At 49.7% G+C, this 19,189-nt stretch overlaps 1 protein-coding gene across 3 annotated transcripts; it reads right to left on the reverse strand.

Moving 5' to 3' along the window:
• Positions 1 to 4,551: 4,551 nt before the first annotated feature.
• On the reverse strand, positions 4,552 to 8,249 carry LOC144274371 (uncharacterized). 3 transcript variants are annotated; one of them, XM_077833150.1, is made up of 2 exons: positions 8,095 to 8,249; positions 4,552 to 5,941 (listed from the first exon to the last, which is right to left on the reverse strand). In XM_077833150.1, exon 2 carries the CDS (start codon positions 5,918 to 5,920, stop codon positions 4,874 to 4,876), a length of 1,047 nt encoding a protein of 348 aa, XP_077689276.1. In that variant the 5' UTR covers positions 5,921 to 5,941; positions 8,095 to 8,249; the 3' UTR covers positions 4,552 to 4,873. The 3 variants fall into 3 exon arrangements, with proteins under 3 accessions (XP_077689276.1, XP_077689273.1, XP_077689274.1); XM_077833147.1 differs by having other exon boundaries at positions 4,552 to 5,944; XM_077833148.1 differs by having other exon boundaries at positions 4,552 to 6,009.
• Positions 8,250 to 19,189: the final 10,940 nt, after the last annotated feature.

Genomic DNA, 19,189 nt, shown 5'->3' on the forward strand with positions numbered 1-19,189 from the left:
CTCTGCCTTCTGCTCCAAATCAGAAGTGATTTTGCTGATAATGAAAGGTCCCTGCCTGATCTGCTATCAGCTGCTCTCCAGCACAGGAGCAGAAGGTGCAGAAAAAGGAGGGGGTGGGAGAAGGAATAGAGGAAAGATAAGAAAATAAGGAAGTTTGACCTACATGGGGCGAGGGGGAGAAGGAATGCGAGGGGAAGGGGGTAGAGAAATAAAAAGGGAATGGAAAGAAAAGGCGGGGGGAGGATAAAGTAAGTGGGTGATGAATATGAAAAGAAACAAATTTAGGCTGCTCTTCATCTGAAACAAGAGTGTCTCAGACACATACAGATTTGCACTGAAATAACCAACGGGGGGAATTAAACCCATATAGTTGTGTCAGTGACAGTCATGTGCGTCGATCCGGCCTGGCTGTGCTGCGTTAGATGCTGAACAGTCTAACATCCCCATCCCAGGGACTGCCAGACTTACAATCACTTCCTGGCTTAATATCAGAGGCATCCTGTGACCTGGGAACAAGTTGTGTCCTACTTGCTGTGGGCTGATTCTGTCAGTATTTTCTCTCGTCTTCACCCGGAACATGAAGATTTCTGTACAGGGCGACCCTTGAACCGAAGAGTGATTTTTTTTGTGTAAGTTTTATGACTTCTCTGAGTCAACAGTTCCCATCCACGCCCGTTTCCAGACTCCAGTAAAGCTTCAGAAAAATGGATTTCAGTTTTAAATTGTTCAAAACGACAAGCAGAAAGAGCAAAAGCACAATTTGTGGCCCACACAGAGAAAATGTAACTAACACCACACACAGCTGTTTCAAGGGAGTCAGTGTGTTTTGCCATGACTAAGATGGAGCAGAGATGGTGACACAGCAGAGAGGAGAATGTGTTTGTTTTGGGGATGATTATTCATCTACTAATCTGACCCCATGCCTGCCCCGGGAACAAGCTTGAATTCCACAGAGATGGGCAAATCTTCCCAGTTTTAAGTGCTGACAGGGACATGTTTGCTCCAGGAGAGATGTCCTGTGCTAATAAGCACAGTAGCATGTGATCTTATCATGAGAGATTATATCCTAATGCCAAGACACAAGGGAAAAGAAATAACTTTGCCCACACATCCTTGATTCTGGCACTGCCTAACTGAAACTGCTTGACTTTTCAGTCTTAAGAACTACCTTTTAATGTAACAGGTCGAGGGTAATGTTAATATAAAGCCCTCCTGTTTTTTCTGTTCTTCTATATAATTAGCTAATCTGTAGCTATAATCCCCTCTGTTCTTGGCTTTTTTCTCTCCAGTATTCAAATATGGCTGCACAATCTCTCGCTATTCTCCCTTTTAGTCACATACTGAATTTTAATATAAAACCCCTACAGCTGTTGATAAAGTTTTCTGTTTAGGGATTACTAATATATTGTGTGCACAAATATTGCTTATTTTTCCTCTAAATGCCCACTATCAATATCAAATCTTTCAGATTTTGCTTTTTCCCCTGTCTCAAGATAGCCAAATTGTGTAATCTTCTCAGAGTTTTCCTCATATTCTCTTAATTATCAAATGCTGATATAAACTTGCCTCAACAGTCACTGGCCCTATAGCCCCTCTCCCCCGAGTCACTGCAGCCCCAAACCCCTCTCCCACCCATCACCTCTGTCCCCAAATTCCCTTTCGCTCTCAACAAGCAATCGTGTGTCTAATTTATTTTATTTCTAAAAAGTAGCTTGATGACACTTCCCCAAAATAACTCCCCCAATAACAACTAGGTGGGTGAAACAAGACAATCACTATGCTCTCGAACGAATTCACACAAGAAAATGCTAAAAGACAAAAGAGGTGAACACTTTTCACAAGGTGATCACTCCATATCTGACCTCTCAGTCCCCATCCTCAAAGCAAACCTGCCCAACACTTTCAAAAGACAAGCCTGGGAGCTTAAATTCATAACTGCTAGACACCTAAAATCAAGGACTGAACAGACACACTGGATTTATGGCTTATTAGGCCAACCTGTAACCCGCTACCCCTCTCTTTTTGTCCTATGCCTGCAGAGGTGGTAATGGTCTGCCTTGAATGGTCACTTACAATATGTGCTAACTGCTTTTGCTAAACAACCTGCTCCACCTTGCATTGTGCTGTGATGCTCGGAGTACCTTTCCCAGCCCTGCAGAAGAGCTCAGTGTGGCTCGAAAGCTTGTCTCTTTCATCAAGGGAAGTCGGTCCAATAAAACGTATTATCTCCCCTGCCTTGTCCCCTAAGAGAGACAGAGTTTAGCCCTCGCTTGGATACAAGCTACTACTGGCCGAAGGTTGGGTTGAACAGTGGCAACTGCACGTGCCCTTGAGCTATTCAACTTCATGAGAAATGGTACACCCAAAACCCTGTTGGCTGCCTTTTCTGGGCATGCTCAGTGGCATCCGTTTAACTCATGAGTGTTAGGTCAGTGACTAACTTGAGACCTAGCTCTCTTGTCAACATCAGTTTTAAAGGGACAGTAGATGCCACCCATTAGCTGTGATACATGTGCAGTGCTAGCATGGGTGCTGACTTTCATTTTGCTGATTGGGTGCTTCCACCCCCACTCTGCCCCAAGGCCCCGCCCCCAACACCCCACCCTCACTCCGCCTCTTCCCACCCCGCTGCGCCCCAGCTCTGCCCCCTCCCTGAGCATCTCCTCTCCGCCGCTAAATACACCCACTGTTTCTTTCCCCCTGGGTGCTCCAGCCCCGGAGATCCCTGTGCCCAGATCAGAGCCATGGTTTGACCCTGTGACCCACAACATCCAGGTACACACACCCCGCCACACTATTGCAACGATCTTTGCACAAAACAGCCTTTGTGAGGTATCATTTAAAAACAAAGCACTAGCTGCTCAACCATACCATGGTGAAATGTACGTAGCAACACTATATGTAAACTTACAAGTTCCCCCATATGATGTTACTAGAACATGTTCAAGACCAGACAGCCTTGCCTTGGTAAAGGTGTGACATAGGTTTGTCCTAAACAAAGGAATGTGTGTTTACCTCAATTTACCTATAAACGGGACTATCCAGACATCTGAGGAAAGAGATTGCAGGGAACAGAACAATTTGAATTTTAGCTAATACCAGCAGGGGGAAAACCCAGCATGGAGCTTCCATCACCACACGACCCCATGTTGCCTTCCTCACATAAACTTTACTTGGAGGAGTAACATTCAGGAGAATATATTGCAAACGTTTACTGGTGTATAAAGACGGAGGAGCTGAACCTCAAGTGATAAGCGACTGAATCAACTGATTGGATATAATATTACTGTACTTATAGAAGTATATAGAGTAAGGTCTTTTCTGAAAGCTAATGACACACTGGTGATTAATAGCATTATGAATGGTCCTTATTAACACTATATGAGGAAATATGGACACCTAATGATATTATGCTTTAAAGTCTGTGGCCAGACAGGGAGAAACACGTAGGAGAGAAGGCAACTATCTACCTGGCTGCAATGAAAGGTGAAATGCAAGTAGGGTGACCAGACAGCAAGTATGAAAAATCAGGACAGGGTGGGAGGTAATAGGTGCCTATATAAGACAAAGCCTCAAATATCAGGACTGTCCCTATAAAATCAGGACATCTGGTCACCCTAAACGCAAGGTTTAACCAAAAACAATGGAAGCCCCATTTACACAGAAATCAGTAGGGGGTTGGGAAGTCCACAGAAAGGGAAGTAGAGCATGAGGTCATCCTGCCTCTTGAAGCAAGGTCATTGAAATTTGGAAAACATAAGCAAGGACAGAAGCCATCTTTGGGATCCCTCATTAGATAGACACAAAGGAACAGCACTCTTGCGAGCTGAGAAAGTTGGGCCCTTCAACCAAAGGGGCGGGGGTTGAAGTCTCTGGGAACTGAATATAGGTAAGAAATCAAAAGGCAAAGGTCTTTCACCCAGAAGGACAAGGGAAGCCAGCCCCTTGGGCTTCTGCGGAAGATCCTGATGGAGAGAAAGTCAGCTCTGGCTGGCAAGAAGGAAGATTGCTGAGAGAAACCATCTTGAATAAAGCCTGTACCTCACTAGATTCAGTTTTCAACTTTTAGATGCAAATTTTCACTTTCATTTGCTTGTAACCATCTCTATTTTTATTCCTTTTAGTCAGCATCACTTAACCTATGACCTTTTGTTAATAAATCTGTTTGACATTGGGCATTGCAGAGCACACAGTTCGGGGAAAATTTGGGACTGGGAGTGTGTTGGGGTCACGCTGCTGGTGGTAACCCAGGCTGGTAGAGAGCAGGGAGTGTGACTGCTGTGTTGCTGGGGTCAGAGTGGCTGGACCAGGGTGGGAGTTATACACAGACACTCAAACTGTGACCTGCATGCTTGTTGCTGACTGTGACCGTCCCAGGCAGGGAGTTACAGTAGCAAAGCATTGTGAGGCTCTCAGAGTTACAGGGTTAGAGGTGATGCAGCCTCGAACCCTGTAACAGATCCCCAGATCTGGGCAAAAAAACATTGGTGGAACCGCTCAACTTTGCAAAAAGAAGCTGTGGTCAGGGGGCTGTATCTCAGGAACCCCATATTCAAGTGACCCCAATTTTATTTCACTAACCCTACCCCATGATCCCATGCGGTACACCAAATATCAGAGCAATCCGAGTAACCATGCAAGTTTCAGAGCACTTAGAAGAGATAAGCATTAAACAGAAAGCTACAGAGTTAAACAACAACAGAGGCTGGCAGCCCGCTACAATTTCTCTGCTGTGTGGAGTCTCTCATGTCCAATATGATGTGAACTCTGCTTGAAACATTTTCCACACAGAGGATGTTTAGGAGGTCTCTATCTTGTATGGATTTGCAGAAGCCTGTTATGATCATAGCCCCAAGTGAAGAGTCACCCACATTCAGGTCCTCTTTGCTGTGTGGGTTTTCTGATGTTTAATAAGATGTGAGCTCCGCTGGAAACTTTTCCCACAGTCCAGACACTTATAGGGCCTCTCTCCTGTGTGGGTCCTCTGATGCGTAATAAGGTTTGAGTTGACACTAAAACTTTTGCCACAGTCAAAGCATTTATACGGCTTCTCTCCTGTGTGGGTTCTCTGATGTACAATAAGGTGGGAACTCCGACTGAAGGTTTTCCCACAGTCCAAGCATTTAAAAGGTTTCTCTCCCGTATGGATTCTCTGATGCACAATAAGCTGTGAGCTCTGAACGAATGTTTCCCCACAGTCAGGGCACTTACAGGGCTCCTCTCCTGTGTGAATTCCCTGGTGTCTAATAAGGTGTGACTTCTGAGTGAAATTTTTCCCACAGATGAGGCACTTATGGGGTTTCTCTCCTAAATGGAGACTCTGATGTCTAATAAGGTGCGAGCTCTGAATAAAACTTTTCCCGCAGACAAGGCATTTATAGGGTCTCTCTCCCGTGTGGAGTCTTTGATGTGAAATAAGATCGGAGCTCTGAACGAAACTTTTCCCGCAGTCCAAGCATTTATAGGGTCTCTCTCCCGTGTGGTGTCGCCGGTGTGTAAGAAGGTTTGAGCTCAGGCTGAAACTTTTTCCACAGTCCAAGCATTTATAGGGTCGCTCTCCCGTGTGGGTTCTCTGGTGGGTAAGAAGGTTTGAGCTCAGACTGAAGCTTTTCCCACAGTCCGAGCACTTGAAGGGTCTTTCCCCCATGAGCGTTCTCTGATGTCTAGGAAGATGTGAGCTGTCATTAAAACTTTTCCCAAACTCAGTGGATGTGTTTTTTCTCTCTCCCATTTGGATTCCTTGCTGGGCTGTAGTTTCCTTGAGATTCCCACAGCCACTCCCACAATAAATAGATTTATCCACCTTTTTCCTAGCTGCCTGTCTTACGACTCTGGAAGAAATTCCCTTCAGTTCTTCTTGATAACGTCCCGCGCAGTTACACTTGCTGAGGATTTTCTGCTGAGGATTCTCCTCCTTCATTCTCACTCACTGTCCCATCACCTTCTGGGAGAGAGAGAGAGAGAGAGAAAGAGAGAGAAATAGAATCCAGAGAGCAGTCATTCCCTGGGCTGGAAAGAAAAGAGTACAGCGAAGAGCGGAAACACAATATAATAACTGTTTAGGAGACTGAGGAATTAGATTCTGCCTCCCCATCCCATCCAAACACTCAAAGGGAAACAAAGTCAGGGCGGGAACTCCTACCAGCTGTCAGTTAGGACAGGTGAGAAGCTAGGAGTATATGATGTATGCAGTGCAGTGTAGCCGTGTCAGTCCCAGGGTATTAGAGAAACAAGGTGGGTGAGGTAACATCTTTTATTGGACCAACTTCCGCTGGGGAGAGAGACAAGTTCATGAGTGCATGATGACACCTTCTGGTTCAACCCTGGTTGGATGGAGGTGAAGCAGAACTGCGGGAGTCTGTTCACAAATAGAGCTGGGTTGAATTTTTTGGCCAGAGTTTATTTGCTGAAGAACATAGTTTCAGTCGATCTGAAACTATTTGTGAATTTGATTGAACTCCCCAAATAGTTTGTCCCCCCCGCACCTCTCAAAAGTGTGGAGGGGCCAAGGCACCTTTCACAAAATGGCCAGAAGAGAAGAGTGATGCCTCCTTTATAACCTTTACCCCGGCGGCTAAGGCACTTGCTTGGGATGTGGAGAAGGGATTTGAATGTGGGTCTCCCAACATTGCAGGAGTACTAAAATCTTTGGCTAATAATGTTAAAAATTTGGGCCTTATTTCTAATCAGAATTTGTCTGGCTTTAATTTCCAGCCATTAGTTCTTGTTATGCCTTTCTCTGCTAGATGAAAGAAATTTTAAGTACCTGATATTTTCTCCCTGTAATCAAATCAATAATTCATGGCAATAGTTCTGCAAAACGGAGGGAATCATCTATAATTCAATAATTAGAGGTGGCAAAACATCAGTGAATACTGAGATTTTTTTTATCAGGATTGATAAGTGAGTGAGAAAATTAGGCAAATCTATGAAAATGTACATATCTTCACTAATTAAACAAAAAAGCCAGCAAAATCTGATAGGTTTTTATATTAATAATGCATATGTAGATGAAAACAATAAGCAATATTTACACAGAGATTAATAATGTATAAATACAGAGAAACGGATCAAAATCAGATAGGATTTTATATCCAAATTCAAGAAGAGCAAAAAGCTGAAGGATGGTCCAGCAATGTTTGATTATTGGAGAGAAAAGTGGCCAGAGAAGATAATTATAAAGAGAAGCATCAGAATTGGAGGGTTTTTTTTTCTATATTACCCTCAAAAACTACATTAAGAAAGGTTTCAGAGTAACAGCCGTGTTAGTCTGTATTCGCAAAAAGAAAAGGAGTCCTTGTGGCACCTTAGAGACTAACCAATTTATTTGAGCATGAGCTTTCGTGAGCTACAGCTCACTTCATCAGATGCATACATATAGCTGTAGCTCACGAAAGCTCATGCTCAAATAAATTGGTTAGTCTCTAAGGTGCCACAAGGACTCCTTTTCTTTTTACATTAAGAAAATGTTATTAAGGTTGCAAAGTCCAACACTCACAGCTAGGCTGTACCAGAATCAAGGGTATCTGGGGAATATCAATTTCGTCCAGCGCATTATACTGTAATACAATCTCTAATGCTAGAATCACATACTGCACTATTCGTTAACACAGGACCCTGCCTCCTTGTAGCTGGGATGTATTTGCTGCAGGAAACATCCCTGTCAGCAGCTGAATAGTGAAGAGATTTCTGTGGAATTCAAATTGTGGGGGGGGACCCCAGGGCTGGGAGGGCAGATGGGTGGGAAGTAATGGGTTTGGTTTTTAAAGGAAGAATAACCACCCTTCCACAAACACACCCTCCCCCTTCCCCTCACTGCTTTTCCTTCATTTCTGCCTCCTTATTCACCCCCTTCCCTTTCTGACAATCCAGAAACACAAAGGGGAAAACCCAGTGGGTGGGGCCCGTTCCTGGTCTCCCCTTCCCTGTTTCCCCTCCTGAATCCCCCAGTTTGCCCCCCTGCCCCCGGAGCAGATTCCCCACAAAGGGGTGCTGCAAAGGAGAGATCAACTCCCAGGCAACTTCACACAGCTGCCAGATCCGAGTCTCCTGGGGCCCTTTGTGCAGTCACTTTCCTGCCCATCCCTCCATCACCTGGAGTCTCCGGCTCAGGAGCTGGTGTTGGCAGAGCCTGGGGATGCCCCCGAGGCCCAGGGGATAGTTCCAAAAAAATCCCCACCTGGGCTGGGCACAGAAGGAGCTTTAATGAAGGTCTCTCCCCTGCACAGACCCGGCTGGGGAGCAGCAGCTGCTGGTTCCTCCCCAGATGACAAGGGAGGAGACAGCAGCTCCTGACCCAGGAAGATAAACAGAGCCAGAGCAAACACAGCTTCCCCCTCCCGGCCCCAGCGAGAACCAGAGCCCTCTGGATACAGCAGCTAATGAAACTCTCTGCCCCCCTCACCTAGCACAGCCCTGGCCCAGGAAAGATCTGGGGCCAGAGCCCTTCTCTCTCTGCCCTTGAACTCTAGAAACCTGCAGAGGAAATAGCAGACAGATCAGTGCCACTGAGAAACGCCTCGGGGCTACGGGCAGCCTCCCTAGGGCCAGGATCCAGGGCTTAATTTGTAATGAAAGAGGGACTGGGGGGCTCAAGCAATTTTTTTACATTCATAACTGATGCAACAAGCATAGAGGTGCCGGGGCTCAGCCCTGGTACAAATTAAGCACTGCCTGGGCCAGGCCCCCATTGCCCTGTGTTCCCTTTGATTTTGGAGACCCTCAGGAACAATCCTCAGTCCCCATAGAAATCCCCCTTGTCCGCTCTCCCTGGGATATTGAAGTCATCCCCTTTCAATCCCACATTGAGGTGGATGCTTCAATGCACAATGCGGCTGCACCCAGGGCTGTGCACAAGGGGGGGGCAAGCAGGGACATGGGATCCCCCCAATTTGTGGGGGCAGAGAACTCCTCTGGGGCCGGCGTAGGGAGATCCAGCTCCTCTGGCTGCTGGGGGGAGCGAACTCCACCGGCCCCAGGGCTGCGTGCGTCAGGGAGAACCAGCCCCTTCGGCTGCGGGGGGTGGGTGGGGAGAGCCCACTCCCCCGGTCACAGGGGACACAGAAAGTGCCCCTCCTGAGGGTGCAACCCCCCACACACCTAAACAGACATCTGCTGCTCAGTGACCATGTTCCCCTCTGTTCAGACGCATTCAGATTCCATGTCTCTCTCCCAGCACAGTGCAGGGCCAAGGCACAATCAAGGAATGTTCCTCTGACAAACTAATCAAACATGATGCATCCTGATTTCACCCCCATTCCCGAACCTGACCTGATCTCCCAGCTAGAACAAGGGGAAGAGCTGATGGTCCCCGATCTCCAGCGCGCTGAGGAAAGCTAGGAAAGGCACTCGCACAGGCGAAGTACCAATGAAATTGATAGAGAAACCCTCTGATTAGTGCCAGATGCCTCCAGAAATGTTATGAGAGGGATTCCCCAGTTCCACCTCATCTCTCCAGGTCAGGGTTGTAACTAGCAGGTGTCATATCTTCATGGCAGATGTCACACACAGTTTCACACCCATCCTGGCCGACAGCTGGTATGAACTCCCTCCCTGCCTTTGCTTCCCCTCTGCTGTCTGGATGGGACATGAAGACAGACTCCAATTTCTCCACCCAACAGTTCTGGTGTTTTTCTCTCTTTTCTGTTCCTTTCTTTGTCCTCTCTCTCCAGCACAGACAATGAGTCCTGTCTGGATTCTCACTCCCTATCCCAACAGGTGATGAGAGAGGCAGTGAGAACAAGGAAGAGATTCCCCAGCAGAATTTTAAAATATTGTGTGCAGAATTTGTAATTTTTTGGCGCAGAATTCTCTCCGGAGTACCTCACATTTGTTTCTATTTGAATCTCTATCCTTAAGAAACTTTTTTTAAAAAAAACTATCAGACTCCAGTGTTGCATGCGACATTGGGATGGTGGTGTATGGTGTAACTGGTAAACCAGCGTACGCTGTTCCTCTGGGAACAATAGAACTGGGACACCTGTGGATATCCAGTGATTAAGGGCTGGATACCACTGGGGGGCACTTTGAAGGGAAGCAGGAGCTGGGGTACATATATTGTCACCTGGAGGGCAAAGGCAGGCCTGGTGTAGCCCAGAGGGAGAGAGGTGGCTGAGAGGCTGGTTGTGTTAAGGTGCTAACTCCCAACTGGCAAAGGCAAGACTCCCTAATGCTGGTGACAGCAAGGTAACACCCGGCCCTGAGTAGCATCACAGCACCTATGTCTGATTGTGAATGCACAGCTGGGAAGGAAGGCAGGTTCCTAAGCTCTTTCCTTATGGGAGCAAGTGAGTTAGACAGGCGCCTTGCTCCACCTAGCCAGAAGAGAGAAGTGTGTGGCGGGGATTCCTCCTTTAAACATTCAGCCCAGGAGTGCAAGCAGTCACCCTGCTGTGGGAAGCCCAGCTACAATTCCTGCACTGCAGAAAGGATTTGATCAGGGTCCCCCACAGCTCTTAGGAAAGTGCTCTCACCACTGGGCCATGGGATCTTCTGGTGTGGGACTCCCTCCATGTGTCCTCCCGTGCCACTTTGGATGAGTCTTTAAAGAAGGAGACAGGGACCCTCCCAGCCAGGTGCCCTCTGGACTACAAAGTTATTCTCTCTCTCTGGCCCAGTGAAAGGCCCCGCCTGGGCTGGGCACAGCTAATGAGCCAACTCCCCTCCTCTCCAAAACCCCAACCCTGAAGGGATCAAGTGAGGTCAAACCCAGATTAAGGCACTGGCAATCTAGGCATGAGTCTAGGGCCCAATCTGTGTGTGTATGTGGAGGGGGGTGGGGTCAGGAGGCTGTCCCACAGTGCAGCGGTGAGGAGGAGCGGTGCTGGCTGCCCCACTGCTCACTCAGGTGTGACCTAGGCACTCCCCCCATGAAACAGGTGGGGCACCAGGGTGACACTGGGTGAATGGCACCGAGACCCCACCACGCACCAGGAGTCTCCCCACATATGCCCCATCTCCCCCTCCCTGGAATCCTCTCCTGTCTGTCCTCTCATGAGTCTATTGGCTTCTTTGCATGATGCCCCCTTAATGCTGAGAGAAGCTGCCTCTGTATGGAGCCCGTGATGACAAGTGCCTGGGGCAGGGGGGGCTGCAGGGTGGTGGGTTTATTGCTAGGACCCAGGAGCAGCTGGGAGGCGGCTCTGGGGGGAGCGATCACTGGGATCAGTCCAGGTGTAGTGTAGGATTCTGCTCTGCATAGGAATGTGCTACTTATGGTGTACTGAGCATACTCAGTTATCAGAGCAGACTCCTACACTACAGGCCTAGTGCCCCCCTTCCTCTACTGCCAGGGCAGACTGACTCTGAGCCTGCCCTTCCCCCTCAGATCCTTCCCTTTTTCGGTGGGACCCTCCACCAGCCCAGGCCCCCTCCACCCCCCGCCCGCAGTCACCGCTGCTGTCCCACGCTAAAATCTAAAGGTTCATTCATAAAGGGAAAAACATATAAATGAGAACTAGAACTGGTTAAATGAAATACATACAGTGATGGCAAAGTTCTTGGTTCAGGCTTGTAGCATAGAATAAAGTGCAGGTTCAAATCAAGTCTCTGGAGTACATCCACAGCTGGGATGGGTCATTCAGTCCTTTGTATAGAGCTTCAGTTTGTAGCAAAGTCCCTCCAGAGGTTATGAAGCAGGATTGAAGACAAGATGGAGGCGAGGCATCAGCCTTTTATAGTCTCTTGCCATGTGGTCTTTGCTTTCTTTGTCCCAGCCCGTGGCATAGTTCTGTCCATAGGCAGGTCCCTGCATACCTTGCTGAGTCACAAGGTGTATCTGCCTTCTCTCAATGGGTCGATTGTATAGCTGATGGTCCTTAATGGGCCATCAAGCAGGCTAGGCAGAGTTGACACCAACTTGTTTGGGGTGTTCCCCGGAAGCATAGCACAAGTTTGAAATACAGACAGTATAGAGTCAGTATTCATAACTTCAACTACAAAAATGATACACATATACAGATAGCATAATGAAAATCCGCCAATCATAACCTCTCCATAGACCCCTTACGTGACAACCTTTATACAATAGTGGCTGCAAATATATAACAGTGGTTGCAACAGTGATCTATCCAGTTACAGATTATGTCAATAACATCACAGGAGGGGACACGGCATCAGTGAGGCTGATATTGGAATACTGCATCCGGTTTTGGTGTCCTCATTTGAAAAAGATGTTGTGAAATTGGAGATGGGACAGCAAAGAGCCACCAAATGTTCTGAGGGCTGGAGAAAACATGCCTTCTAGTGAGCTATTGAAAGAGCTCAACCTGTTTAGCTTATCAAAAGAAGATTGAAAGGTGACTTCATTGAAGTGTTGAAGTGCCTTAACGGAGAGAAAATATCGGGTATTAAAGGGATCATTAATCTAGCAGAGAAAGGCATAACAAGACCCAATGGCTGGAAGGTGAAAAGAGACAAATTCATATTACAAATAAGGCACAAATATTCAACAGCAAGGATGATTCACCACAGGAACAAGCTACCAAGGAAAGTGGTGGATTCTCCATCGCTTGATGTCATTTATTGAAGACTAGATGCCTTTCTGGAATGTGTTTGCCCAAAAAGTAGCTATTGTGTCATACTGGAGGCCTGTGATACGCAGGGAGTCAGATTAGATGCTCTAATGTTCTCTTCTGGCCATAAAGTCTGCTCATTTCTGAAAAACTGAGTGTAGCATGGGGAGCAGCGTGTGATGTTTTACTGTCTAGCCGGCTTGCTTCCTAGAACGAACACTCATTGGCTGGGGTGATCCACAGGGAGCAGCTCAAACCTCCAAAGTGTCTGTCCAGCGGCAGGACATTAGCACAGCAAGGGAGGGGAGTGGCAGTGACATCACAAAGGCCTTTTGCAGGACCTAGGACTATTGATCAAAGGTGGTGGGGAGGTGGTGACCTCACAGGGAGATGCTGACATCAGCCAGGCAGGACAGGGGCGAGGGGCCAGGGAAACCTCAGAGACCCCTGTGGCTTTGCTTCAGCAAGTCTCCTTCTCCAGGTCTCTCTTTGAGGACTGAGAGAGTATTAGGGTTCACGTACGTGAGCACCAGGAGGAACCTCTTTCGAGTTTTCTCCTTTCCTTTTACTGATTTTACTAGAAAACAGACGTCCCTGTTTAGAAGGTAAGAGCCTCCTCGAGGTTTGAAACCTGTTCAGTCTGATCCATCTGGTGACAGTTAAATTCTAGGCGTGGAAAACAGGAGCTTAAGGAGGCAGAATTTAATTCCGCACCTAGAATTTTGTCCCTTAGAATCACTGGGGACATTAGGGTTTGTCCTTTTTGTTTCACCTTTTGCTCCCTCCCTCCCTCCTTTCTCTTCTTCTCTTGCTTCTTTTGTCCTTTCTCCTGTTCCCCTCCCAACACCAGGAGGTGTGTGTGTGTGTGTGTGTTTGGATAGGAGTAGTGCATAATATGAGGTGTCCTATCACGTTTACTCAGATCAGAAGATCAGATTATGACATAATAGAATAGCTGAAATATTCTATTTTATCTGGTTTCAGAGTAGCAGCCATGTTAGTCTGTATTTGCAAAAACAAAAGGAGTACTTGTGGCACCTTGTGGTGTTCTGTTATTTTCTTTGTTGGGCCTGTCCTGTAGTAGCCACTAGCCGTCACCTTCAGCCCCCAACTAAAACCTCTCCAACGCATCATCAAGGATCTACAACCTATCCTGAAGGACGACCCATCATTCTCACAGATCTTGGGAGACAAGCCAGTCCTTGCTTACAGACAGCCCCCCAACCTGAAGCAAATATTCACCAGCAACCACACACCACTCAACAGAACCACTAACCCAGGAACCTATCCTTGCAACAAAGCCCATTGCCAACTGTGTCCACATATCTATTCAGGGAACAACATCATAGGGCCTAATCACATCAGCCACACCATCAGAGGCTCGTTCACCTGCACATCTACCAATGTGATATATGCCATCATGTGCCAGCAATGCCCCGTGCCACGTACGTTGGTCAAACTGGACAGTCTCTACGTAAAAGAATACATGGACACAAATCAGACGTTAAGAATTATAACATTCATAAACCCGTTGGAGAACACTTCAATCTCTTTGGTCACTCGATTACAGACCTAAAAGTTGCAACCAGAATGACAAATGTGTGTGTCTGTGTCTTTCCCACGCCTGATCATCCATGAGGCCAAAGTCTTGTGGATCTGGGACTGGCACCAGGACAGCAGGCTCCTGGGCTACAAGAACACAGCCAAGGTGGGGGAGGTAAGGACACTCTGCCAGGGCATGACACAGCTCTGGAAGTGCAGGTGGCTGCCTCCTGGAGCCACTAGGTGGAGATGCCATTCTAGTCCAGGGTTTGGAGCCTGATTCTGGGCAATCTGCTCAAGCCTCACATCTGGTTGGCTTTAGGTCTTTGGAAAATTCTTCTCGGAGGGGCAGAGAAGATTCTTCCTCCGGATGGCAGTGCTGGCCATCCATGACCCCCTGCTGCGTGTCAGCCAGGCTGGGCTGCTCCTCACCTACTCCCTCCTGAGGGAAGCCCAGCAGCTGATGGTGGACAAGGTAAGCAGCTGCATTAGACTCAGGAGATTGGGGTGGGGCCCAGGCCTCATTCCCATCCTATGGCCATTCACTGGCCTGGCAGCAAGGAGACTGGTGGGGAATGAGAGTGAGAGCAGGTGCTACTGGGAAGGGAGAAGAATTCACCTCCATGACCAGGAGGGAACCAGCTTGTCCCCTGAGCAGCTCCAACCCAGCTCTTTAGCGAGGCTAATTAATGATAAGCTTTGCCTCATCACGGACTTATGTTCTTGGGAAGGGCAGCAGAGTCCTCTAAGTGCCCTCTGCGAGCCTCTCCTGTCACCCGAGCCACCACCCAGAGTTGCTCCCATCACTGGCAATCTGGGAGGCCAAGGACTGACAGGTGATGGCGACTGAGCAGGAAGGGCTGAGGCACATGGGCGGGGGAAGCTTGTCATGCTGCTGGCAGGGCTGGACCCGCTCTAAAGAGAATGGGAGGATTCAGTCAGCAGGGGCTGCTGACTTGCCCTGTTCACCAGGGCTGCCATCCTGCGGCTTCAGCAAGGCTAATTAATGACAAGCTTTGCCTCATCACGGACTTATGTTCTTGGGAAGGGCAGCAGAGTCCTCTAAGTGCCCTTTGCGAGCCTCTCCTGTCACCCGAGCCACCACCCAGAGTTGCTCCCATCACTGGCAGCCTGGGAGGCCAAGGACTGACGGGTGATGGCGACTGACCAGGAAGGGCTGAGGCACATGGGCGGGGGAAATTTGTCATGCTGCTGGCAGGGCTGGACCCGCTCTAGAGAGAACGGGAGGATTCAGTCAGCAGGGGCTGCTGACCTGCCCTGTTCACCAGGGCTGCCATCCTGCGGCTTCAGCATTAGTGGCTGGGATGACTTGGGGAAAGGTCTCAACCTCCCCACATCCCACTTCACTGCTGCCAGAATCCCTCCTGCCCCCCCTTCTAGAGCCCCCTCCCTGCCCAACCTGGGTGGGGGCGGAGCAGTGGGGCCTGAGAACTTGAGCTGTGGATTGGAGGGGGAACAGCTGTCAGGGGCACGGATGGGGAGGTGGCAGGAGCTCACCCTGCAAGGAGGGGGGTTGACACTGGAGGTCACTAGAAAGGACAACAAGACTCCATTCTGGGGGCCAGGAGGGGGGATCTATCCCTCAGAGGTGGGCGGGTGCTGGGTGGAAATGCTGCTGGTTCCAGGTGCCCTGATTCTGCAGGGGCGTCTGAGTCTCTGACAGGTCCTCGTTCCCTTGCAGCAGGAGGACGTCACAGCCAATGTGATGCACCAGCTCCTCATCATCCGGCACTTGCGCCAGATGCCCAAGGCGCTGCAGGGGCTCTGCCTCTGAGGCCACCAGCAACTCCCACTCCCTGCTGCTCTGGCTCCCTGTAAATGGGGAGCTAATGGAAGGGGAAATGGAGGCCCCTGGTACTCAGAGAAACTCTCTCCCCTCTCTGTGGAGCTGGGTCCTTCCCTCTGTCCCCCAGATTTCCTTCTTCTGGGGCAGGAGCTCTTTCCCTCACACCCATTCCCCTCCCCCCCTTTCCTTGGTCTGACCCCATCCCATTCCCCTGTGCCCAGGCAGAGCTCTCCCTGCCCCATATGATGCAGAAAGGCCATTGTGTTAGGGCCACTGCCCCAGCCCCACTGAAGCTCCACTTTTGAGGAAGTGGGAGTGGGACAGAGGCTCAGGGCTAGCTTCACCTCCTGCCTTTTATTCTCCCCTTGGCCCTTCTATGGGGTCTCTGGGTGTGAAATGAAGAGGAGCCTCCTTCCCAGCTCTCTTCCAGGCCCTGGGATCTGGCACAGCCTCCCAGAGGGGTGCATCCTGTAGCTGAGCCACATCAGGGAGCAGTGGGGACAGGGCACCTCATCCCATCCAAGCAAGCAACGCTGGCTCTCAAAGAGGCTTAGATGGAAGACCCCGCTCCCTCATGGAGGAAAGAGCCATTTACTCCTTGGGGCTGTGGGTCTCTTGGGGGAGAAATGGCATCCCTGATGCATAGCCTGGCTGGGAGCTTCCCCCGTCCCTGGCTCCCAGCTCTGGGACAGAGATGTCTCCATCACCGTACCACCCTGGTTTTGTTCCTAGGAAGGGGCTCCCCAGAGACGTCCTCAAACCTGGGCTCCTGAGAGCATTTCTGGCAGGAGGCTCCAGCCCCTCGGGCATGAAGCGAGCATCAGGTCATCTCATTCACATGGCATCTCCGGTCTCCAGCTCCACTTCCCACAGCAGGGCAAACAAACCCATCATCTCCCAGAATCCCAACTCTTTGACTTCCTTCCACTCAGCAGTAGGGTTTCTCCAGCCCCCTCACCACACCTGTCAGCCTCTGAATGATGAAGGGTCTGAATGTCAAAGTCACCAGAACAAGCAAACTCCAGTTCCAGGCAGTGGGGCCTCTGTGTACTCAGCCCCTCTGGAAACCAGGTCTGAAATGGGGAGCAAGGACCCCAGCCAAGTAACAGTAGGAGTGGGCAGAGCAGGCCTGTAACAGGGTACTTTCCCCTGGGCTGCACAGCCTGGGGTCTAGCCAAGCTGATTACAGAATGAGCCCTAACTGAGAGGCACCATGTACCTCCCCATAAAGAGCCAGACTTCAGTGGTGACACAGCCCAGCTGGGGTATCTACAGGAATGAGAACGAGGTAGTTCAGAGCAGCAAGGAAACTAGAGAAAAGAGGCAGGAAGTGCCCAGGGAAACCTGCAGCAAAGAGAAAGGAGCAGACCTAGCTGTTGGGTACAGGGCCCTGGGCTGCTACTAATGTCAGGGTGAGACTGGGTTCCCCTACTGGCCCCAAAGTAGGGGGTGTACACACACCCGGAGAGGTTACCAAGCCTTGCAAGGAGGCTGCAGGCTGAGCAAGAGCCCCAGCGATAGACTTCTAGTGATGGACTTCTAGCCCCAGTGATTGACTTCTTTCTGTGGAAAGACCTCTTTGGACTTCTAGTGTGAGACAAGCTGGGCCCCAGACGGGTGGACTAAAGGTGGTGACCTGGCTGGAGGACTGAGTTACCAGGCAGAGAAACTGCCATGGTGCTGGAGCGACCATGGACGGGGGACGCTAGCCCAGCGAGAGGGCTGTGATGCCATGCCTGGCCGCCGGGGGGGCACGTAACAGTGAGTAGATTTATTTATGATTGGCATAGTCAGGAGGATTGAATTCTGCCTGTGATCCATGAGGACTGATGGAAGGAAGTCTTTGTTGCTGAAGGAAGGTCTGTCCTCCCAAGCGGGTGTATTGAGGGACCGAGCCGGTCACTGGATTTCCCTTTTGAGTTCCAGGGACTGGTTAAGCAGCCAAAGCAGGTCTAGGGGTTTCTCCAGCAGCTCCTAGAAAACCAACAGGAGCAGAAGGAAATGCAGGCGGAGCTATAGACGTAGCAGCAGCAATGCCTGTGAGAGATCTTGCAAAGGGAACACCCATGGACAAAAAGAGCAGACCCGGAGAGCATGCCTGGGCTGTGCGGAGAAGGTTAGCCCAGGAGAGCAGGGCATGAGCAAGTGTACACGCGTGGCCTAATGCCAAGATGGGGACAAGAGTTTTTTGTTTTGGGTGCAGAGAAGCAGGCCATATCAAAAGACCCGGCCTGCTTAGGAAATTGCTGAGTGGCAAAAGGAGGGGCCAGGGCCCCAAGAAGTTAGAAAGAAAGGAGAAGGTTCCTCTGATAGAAACCCACATGAGGCAGGCAACGTGGAAGTGGCAGGGATGGCCATGGACTTTGCAGACCCTCCACCAATACACCTTGTCAGGTGCTGCAGGTTGGTGAAGGACGAAATGCTTGGCCCAGAGATGAAGCAGACTGAAGGAGGGACAAACACCCAAGGGTGGAGCAGTTCATGGTGGGCGCTCCGACCCTGATGGAAAAGGTTTTGGTGTGTGCAGTGGCATAGCAAAAAGGCTGCAGAAGAAGCTAAAGGCTTCAGAAGAGGCTCTGCAAGCAGCTGTTAATGGGAATGAGTGGCTGCAGGAAGAGCGTTGGGATACTGCAAAAGAGAAGGATGGCCTCTGAGTTCTGGTGAGCAAGCTGGCAGTGGAGTGGGAGACACTGTGGGTGCAGGCTGTACAAGCGCGCAGCTGGTGACAGCAACGAGATGACGAGGGATGAAGCTTGGACAAGAATAGAACTTGCCCCTCGTGTGGGACAGTTTCTAAAGAGGAGCGTATATGACAGGGGGGCTTGGCCTGTGGGCAATAAAGCCTGGAGCTAGGCCAAATGGATTACAGAGTGAGCTCCATCTGAGAGGAAAGCCAGGGAAAACCACAGAAAAGGTACAGGAGCAGGCCTAACTGTTCGGTACAGGGCCTTGGGGCGGGACCTAGAATCCAGGGTAGGACTGGTTCTCCCATGGTCTCTAAGGAAGGGGACGTACAAGGCCATAGAAAGAGCTACCAAGGCCAGCAAGGGCAGGCTGAGCCAAAGTCAGGCTGAGGAAGAGCCCCCAAAGGGACGGAGGACCTTGTTTCTGTTGAAGATATTTTTGGACTTTTCGTTTGGGATGAGGGCGACCCAGGAAGGAGTAAACTAAAAGATAGTCACCTGGCTGAAGGGCTGAGTTCCCAGGCAAAAAACTGCCAGAGTGCCCTAGCGACTCTCGGCAGGGGTGCAAGCCCCACAAGAAAGCTGTGACACCAGGCCTTGCCAGGAAGGGGTACCTATCGGTGAGTGAACTCTGTTACAAGCCT

Source organism: Eretmochelys imbricata, chromosome 14, assembly GCF_965152235.1.
Source record: "Eretmochelys imbricata isolate rEreImb1 chromosome 14, rEreImb1.hap1, whole genome shotgun sequence".
NCBI classification, from domain to species: domain Eukaryota; kingdom Metazoa; phylum Chordata; order Testudines; family Cheloniidae; genus Eretmochelys; species Eretmochelys imbricata.

Excerpts from the sequence above, each read along its gene's own strand:
- LOC144274371 (XM_077833150.1), bottom strand. The coding sequence starts at position 5,920 with ATGAAGGAGGAGAATCCTCAGCAGAAAATCCTCAGCAAGTGTAACTGC.